This window comes from Juglans microcarpa x Juglans regia, chromosome 4D (genome assembly GCF_004785595.1).
Source record: "Juglans microcarpa x Juglans regia isolate MS1-56 chromosome 4D, Jm3101_v1.0, whole genome shotgun sequence".
Lineage (NCBI taxonomy): Eukaryota > Viridiplantae > Streptophyta > Magnoliopsida > Fagales > Juglandaceae > Juglans > Juglans microcarpa x Juglans regia.
Genome location: NC_054600.1, coordinates 28,962,740 through 28,970,657, shown reverse-complemented (window position 1 = coordinate 28,970,657; position 7,918 = coordinate 28,962,740). Strand labels below are relative to the sequence as shown.

The 7,918-nt window shown below is 32.9% G+C and overlaps 1 protein-coding gene across 4 annotated transcripts; it reads left to right on the top strand.

Moving 5' to 3' along the window:
• The first annotated feature begins 3,098 nt into the window (after positions 1 to 3,098).
• On the top strand, positions 3,099 to 6,609 carry LOC121261355. 4 transcript variants are annotated; one of them, XM_041163683.1, is made up of 3 exons: positions 3,099 to 3,406; positions 4,215 to 4,791; positions 5,946 to 6,609. In XM_041163683.1, the coding sequence occupies exons 2-3, from the start codon at positions 4,332 to 4,334 to the stop codon at positions 5,993 to 5,995; spliced, it is 510 nt and encodes a 169-aa protein (XP_041019617.1). In that variant the 5' UTR covers positions 3,099 to 3,406; positions 4,215 to 4,331; the 3' UTR covers positions 5,996 to 6,609. The 4 variants fall into 4 exon arrangements, with proteins under 4 accessions (XP_041019617.1, XP_041019618.1, XP_041019619.1 ...); XM_041163684.1 differs by lacking the exon at positions 3,099 to 3,406 and adding an exon at positions 3,431 to 3,684; XM_041163685.1 differs by lacking the exon at positions 3,099 to 3,406 and adding an exon at positions 3,692 to 4,005.
• Positions 6,610 to 7,918: the final 1,309 nt, after the last annotated feature.

Below are 7,918 nucleotides of genomic sequence, written 5' to 3'. Positions count from 1 at the left end.
AATTACAATCCTAACAATAAAAACATGTGCATACTGAGAAATACTAATATTACAACTTAACAATAATAAAACTTTAATTTTGAAATAAATTATAAACGGGTCAAAATGAGTTCATTTTATGTTAAACAAGTTGACCCGTTATTGACTCGTTTATAAATAATATCTTAAAGGGTCAATTCGTTAAGATCAAACATAAACTTGCTAATTTCATATTGTGTTCGTGTTGGGTTCACGAATCGTGTCACGTATTGCCACCCCTAACTAAACGTTAATTCGTAATCTTTCTATGTTTAGGAGAGAAATGTTTATCCCTGATCTTATTCTTCCAAATGACATGTGCGATGTGGTACATTTAAATTGAATTTTATTTAAGTATTCAATATATGAAATCACTTAAAATATGTTATGGAATGGATATTTAGGGTCTTAGAGGAATAGGCCTAGGTGTTGGATAGTCCAAGTTTGAGGCCTCAAGAATCGGGTCTGATCCGCAAGTCCGGAGATTGAACCTATGGACATGCGATGGATAATACAAAAAATAGATAATGCCTCCGATAGATCAAGAAAGCTATCCTACCAATTTATTCGAGAGTTATCCAAGATAAACTCTAGAACTAGCTGTTATCAACACATTCATACTCTTACAAATAACACACAAAGGCAATGTATTGATCATTCGTTCATATATTTATATTGAGATCACTTTTCTTTAACTTAGACATCGGAGTTCCATTGGGTACCCAATGCTGTCATCTCATCTATTGTAGTCATTTGTGCAATTGGTAGTGTGAAAGACATCTTCAACATGTTACATCCATAAGTATGAACCAAGATGATAAAATATAAAACAAATATTGACATTAGCCCATCTAAAAGACTTCTTCATCAAACGTTTTTAATGATTTTCTCATAACTTTCTCGATCATGAGTCGCTGATTTCATCACTCATTGACGGCATATTTATAACATTTTAAAGTATTGTATTTAGAGGTTTAGGTAGTTGAAGAATATTTAGAAAAGACAATAATATTCAACTAAGACAACCTCGAGAGAGAGAGAGAGAGAGACAGACAGATCATCTAAAACTCTATGTAAATTAGATAAGTCCAATCCGGAGATAGGCATATTAATATATATATAATATAAGTTTCTATGTTAATATGGCTGGTAAGGTGATAACCTCAAACCTCCGGAGGATCAAGACTAAAAACACAAGTTGATATATAGCCATGTGAAAAAATCTCGTGGCCAGCCTTGGCAGTACAATCACGTGCCCATGCCACGTGGCATGTGGGCTGCTGGATTATTAAGCACAGATCGTCACCGACGAATAAATAGATGGTGTATGAGATAGGGAGTACTTAATTAGGTCAGGTGGATGGGAATGGGATTGGGATTGTACCAAACACTGGTCTTTTGTCCGCATCTTAATTACTAATTAGTCCTCGGACGTAAATTATTAAATTAATGCCCAATTTGCCTACATTCCAGGAAATAACCAAAATAAAATACAAATGGTCGTGGTCGTCCCCTTCCACTAATGAATTGATCTGGTCTGGTCCCCACAACAAAGTTGTATTCAACTTCGACTTTGCTTTTACCATGTGCCATTTTTTCTTTTTTTTTGGGACTTAGTTTGAATTATTTAGTAATTACCATATAACACAAAGTTCACACGTGACGTGTTGACTAGGTCGTGGAATTTCCATTTAAATTAAGGTGATATGATAATTGATATTAAAGGGTACCAAAACAAATTGGGCCGTCCTAAAGAATATCAATAATTTAGCATAGAAAATCACGAATAAGGCTAAATATTGTATTAGAATGTGTAAGTTCAACGCACTTTATTTTTTAAATAAAGTAGATTTTATTATTAAAAATTAAATTTTATGTAAATTTTTTATTTATTTATTTTGTTTAAAATGAGTAAATAAAATTTACATTCTAAAACAGTAAAACTATAAATATGATTTGTATGCTAAAAAGTTAAAAACCAAAGGTTACTTGAACCACACGCGGGCGCAAAAACCACGCCCGCGTCAACCAGATGGACCCAAATTTTAACTCCCACCTTTTCACGTGGAGAATTCCAACTTAACGCAATATCAACTAAAATGATAATTGCGTATTTATGTTTGATTTAAAAAAATATATATATTTTAAACGTTTTTATGATTGAGAAGTAGCTTTGCTATTTTTCATCTTTACGGATCATATTTATTTTAATTTTTTTATTTTTACTAATCTAATTAAATTATTCTAATAATTATCTATACACCACATATTTAATAATAAAAATAAATAAAATGTATAGTATGTGGCGTGTTGGGATAATGAGGCTCACAAATATAATTTTTTAATTTTTTTTAATGGTGACTCTATTTTTTACAAAGTTGCAAACTTTAAAATTATTTTTTTATAATTAAAAATAATAATATTTACAATTTTAAAGTATACAAATCTCGTACATTTATTTTAAAAAAAGTTGACAAATTTCAAATCTAATATCCATATAAAAAATTATTTTTTAATAATGAACTCATTTTTTTTCAAAATCAATGCATAAAGTTTGCACATGCTAAAAATATATATAGTATTACTATATAATTAATAAATAAATTATTATATTATTAAGTCGATGTATAGAATATGCCATCTACATTAATTAAATGATAAAATTTAATTTTTAAAATTTATATTTAAAATTAAATTATATTAAAGTGTGTTCAATAGACCGACTTAAAAATAAATCAAAATTTTCACTTTTAATGCTCAATATTAAATATTTTAAAAAATAAATAATAAAAATAAATCTTCAATCATTAATGCTATGTTTTAAAAAAAAAACAATGGAAGAATAATAATAAAAAATTATTAAATTTACTATAAATTTTGTTACAAGATCAGAGTCTGTACTCAAATCCACGTCTTCCTTTTTCATCTTCCAATCAAAAAGCCATAATTGTTCCACGCAAGACGTGGCTCACTCCATTTGCGCCACGTAATAGCACAGGAATGGCCCACCCACTTCATAAATTATATTTTGCTTGCAAACTATTGGAGGAGCTGGGAGCAATACGACACGCCATGTATATATTATAGAACCGCCCGGCCCCCCGCTCCCCCCCGCTCCCCCACCTTCCCGGAACTCTCTTCTGCTCTGCCCTTAATCTTTTTCTTTACCTTAAACGGCGAGGGATAAAAGCCTGAGATTCCATTGCCAAATATAAATCTTGGCTCAATATATCTGAATTAAAATCTTTTTGATTTATTTGTCTCTCTGTTTTCCTTTTTATGGCTGCATTGAATCTTCGTCAAATATTCGAAGTCTGAGCGACACGGCAAGAATTTAGGCTTTTTTTCATTTCGTACGTTGGGATACTTGGATTCCTACGAGCAAAAGGTAGCTTTCGCTATCGTTCTTGTTTCGCAGGTCCCGTAGAATCGAATAATATATATGAAGTCTCGATGTTTTCGAATATAATTTAGTTGGTATGTGTTTGATTTCGTTTTTTACTTCAACCCATCCGTGGTGATTTCGGTGATATTTTGATTGTAAATCCGAAATAAAAACATGGGTTTTGATTCTTTTGATGATTTAGCTAATGAGAGAGATTGATCTTTGAAAAATGACAATAATATGAAAAAGATTTGGCCGTGTGAATAAGTTTCGTAAGGCAGGTGGGTTCTTTGAGATTTTTTTTTTTCTCCGCATATCCAACTCTGCGTTGTTCATTGCATTTTGAGAGCCAAATTCGGTAAATGCTTGTTTTCTTCTCTAGGAACGAGATTTAGTAGATGTTTATGCAACTATGTTTCTAAATTATATGATACCCATATGCCTATGTTTGGTTCCCAGAAAATCTGGAGGAAAGATGGGATAGGGAAAATTTGAGTTTTGTAAATTTTTTGTAGTTAGTTAATCCAAAAAGCCAATCCAATACGTATTGACTAAGCCAAAGACTTGTCAGCACTTTGCAGTCGATCAAACAAGACGATTTTGTAGGTCTCAATGTTTCTGTCTTTTTCTCTGATTTCTCTGCAACAAAACTTTTTAAAGTTTTTTACGAAAAGCTATAGTTTTGCTGCATAGGGCTTATGTAAGTGAGTAACTTTTTATATTTCCAGTTATTTTCTATTGTTAACTCCTGACTGAGCTTCCATATAAAGTTCGGATATTGACGTACGTTCATCGATCATATTGTTTTCAGTGAAGATTCGGGCACGAGGCGGAAACCATTTCTCATATTATCTTTTTTCGACTTCCAAGCACCGGGCGTTGGAGATAAAGCGATTAATCGCATTGCGTAGGATTTTTAGGTGAATTAATGGCCGTGGCTTTTACCAATCTTTCATGGTGGCTGTGGAGTGGGAAGCATCAAGAGCCTAGTATCTCCAATAAATCTTCTATAAATTCTTCATCTGAGTCGACTATGTGGGAATCCGATGCTCTGAAATTTCCTTTGGTTAAACGAGACAATATAGCCTCATCGAGGAGGGTGAAGCGGAAATGGCATAGTCGGGAAGAGCGGAAGATCGATAGGGAATATGATGTTGTTCTTGTCCCATCTGATGGGGGGTGTGTTTCAGTTACAGAGTCTGATGATTCAGATTGGTCAATCGGATGGTTGGAGCCTCATGGCCCTGGGTTCCAGAGTGATGATGATCCTGACGACAGTTTTGCTGTGCTGGTTCCATGCTATGGGCACGGTTACAATGATCTGGTGGAGCATTCAAAGAACAATATTTTGAGCACTGTTGGCAACATCCCTTATAATTATTCAGATGGTAAGAGATTCTTCTTCTTCGTCATGTTCTTGTTTTTATTGTTTACCTGCGGACTAGAATTTCTATTCCTGGGGTTGAGATGGTTTTCCTCTATGTTTTTTGAAATGGGCGAGGTTCTTTTTAGAAAATATTTTATGGTTAACATTTGTTACTGATTTGTAATTTCTTGTGACTTAAAAAAGGAGAATCTTGTATTTGCTTCGAATTGTTGATTCAAATAGAGAATTTGATTGCCTAATAGAGCCTGTCAATTTACTTGGTGTTCAATGTGCATAAAAAAACTTTCCATATCTGGATCACATAAATTAATAATAGAAAGTTGGAGAAATTCATGTAGGAAGCAACACCATTCAAATAAGTTCTGCCAAGCCCTGGCACTGACCTTGAGCTAGCCACATATGTTGAGACCCGAATGCAAACATGCAATAGGCTGTAGAGTGATTGGTGTCCCTAGGCTCTGATATAGGTTATGTGGATTCCATGAGCTATAGCTTAATTTAGTACTTCCTGTACCCATACAAATGCGGCAGAGGAAAATGGAAATTTGCGAAACTCGTCAATGAAAGAAAAAAGAAATCTGTTAAAGTCTTTTAAAGAAGTTGCTGTCTTTCAACTTTTCAATTGGATGTTGAATGTTTGCATCTTTCAGTGAGCTGGGAAAATGCTTATCATCAAATGTGGCTTATATAACTTGTTCTTTTAATTGGCTTGATATAGAAGAAAGCACTATGGATGTTATCACTTTCTATTAAGATGCTTGTGATATAAACATACAGGGTATGAAGTTTTTTTAATTAATTTGACTGATATACATAATGGTAAAGTCTGCTGGTACATGACACAGTTGCTAATAATGTAAGAGGAGTGAAGTCAAGATCCAGGGCTTCCTGGATCTGTACGAGTATCATTGTTAATATTAGCACACAGCCAAATCAATAGGATAATTAGATTATATATAGTATGGGATTTAAGGAATACCTACCTAGGGCATGCAAATTCTAAAGATATGCTCTCCAACTCTATATATCCTACCAAGTGAAGTCTTCATGCATCATACTATGTTTTGTTTTGACAATTGGGCATTCTCTGCAGACATTTCCAATGTACTGATTACTCATACTCACTTCTTTTTTGCAATTTGCTTCAATGTGCAGAGATCGAGAAATATATGGAACAGTGGCTCTCTTCTCTTCAAAGCCACTAACTTCCAAGGACTGTTGGTGATAAACTATTGGTGCTTATGATGCTGCTTCTGTCATGAGTTGTAAATTTTATGTACAGTTGAAGATGCAAAAAATTAAGAGGAAAAGAAGTTAAAAAAAAGGAAAGAGATATGTGCATAGTTTGATGATGTTACTAGTAGAACAAGGATTTGCTGATGTCAGGTCCAACCTGATATAATTCCAAAGAGCAGCAATGGCGAAGGATGAGGGATGGGTGTAGCTCTCAGTGCTGGGAGAGAACTTCCTTTCTCACAGCTTCTATCCGGTTTGACCGCGAAGGACTGAGCTGCCGCCTTCTTACCTGCTGCTTTGCCATCCGAGTTTAGCATGTATATAAAAGTGTGATGTAATGAATTCTTAGACAGAAAAAAAGAGGAAAAAAAGAAAAAAGAAAAGCAACCAGAAAAAAAAATGGTGTGTGTTGGATAGAAAGTTAAGGTGGTGAAGGAAAAAGCGTGTAGTAGGAGTGCGTGCCCATAATTGTTTGATGTATATATAGGAAGGAGGCATTTGTTAGATGTTAATGTGACTGTTGAATGTTGATTGTATGATGATTGTAAATATTATGTTAATATTAAGATGATTGTAAATAAAATGGAGTCTCTCTCTCTCTAAATACCCGGGGGGGGGGGGGGGGGGGGGGGGTGTCGTTTCATGTCTTTCTTGTTTCAATGCTATCCCTCAGAGTCAGAGCATGAAGTTTGTCAAAGATAACTATATTTTTGGGGTAAAATATATTATGTACCCTCTACTTAAAAACACCATTTTGCAATGCTGATTCCAAACTATATAAAGGGTTCAAATGAATATTCCAAAGTATTAAAAAGCTACAATATTTACAATTTTTTTTTTTCCATTTAGTTTAGGATGCTGCTCAGCTCAATGAGTTTGTCTTCTCAAATTCACCATTAGTTTAAATTGTATTTTTTATTTTTTATTTTTTATTTTTTTTTAAAATAAAAAAATACACTTTACTAATAGTCACTTCTTTAACCATTAAAAAATATATATATATATAAAGCGATAACTTTAAGGAGACGAAATCAAAGGCAAAGTATGATTTTCTTTTAGTTTATGTTGTGTATCATAATTTAATAATAATAATAATAACTCGAAAGTGAACAACTTCATTCCGTTTCTCTATCCAAATTCACATGGCTGCTATAAGGAAGAAAATGGAGTTTAGCAGAGCCGACAACATTCGTATTTGCAAAGGGAAAGCGTAGAGAACATTCTCAGCAATAAACATGAGTTGAGGTGAGAGTGTTGGGTCGTTTAAGTCGGCGTCTGGTGGCGGTGGTGGGTGACCAATGGTTTCCTCGACTTGCATGCAGTGAATCAGGACAAAGTCGGTCAACATAGGAAAACTAAAAGAGCAAAAGGACAAAGTGGACAAAGTCTTCAATCAGCGTCTGTCATTTATACATGGGGTGAGAGAACAGTATCATTTTAAGAGCATTAATATTAGATTTATCAAATTTATTTTTAAATTTTAATAAAAAATACATATTTTTTATATATCTAAAATCTCATTATCTATAACTCCACATTATATTAGCCATTAGATTCATCAAAATAATAATATAATATTATTTTTTTAATAATATTATTTTTTCTTTTTTCTTTCATATTTTACAATTACACTAATCATATATTAATTAATAATTTAATTTGATACTTAAATTATTATTTTTCAATTAATTTTTTTCCTCAACCTAATTATCCAACAAACACATTTTGTCAACCATTCTTCTACCCAATAATCATATATTGAATTTATGAAAATAACAAACACATTTACAATTCTTTCATCTACAAACATATTATCAATATTTCTTCTATTAAGTGCTACTAGTTACACAGCAAGTTCAATCACACATCATTACAATTAGCAGTACCCGAAA

Bases quoted from the DNA above. Each gene is read 5' to 3' on its own strand.
- LOC121261355 (XM_041163683.1), top strand. From the start codon at position 4,332: ATGGCCGTGGCTTTTACCAATCTTTCATGGTGGCTGTGGAGTGGGAAG. The intron at 4,792-5,945 runs GTAAGAGATTCT...TTCAATGTGCAG, and splicing joins CCCTTATAATTATTCAGATG to AGATCGAGAAATATATGGAA.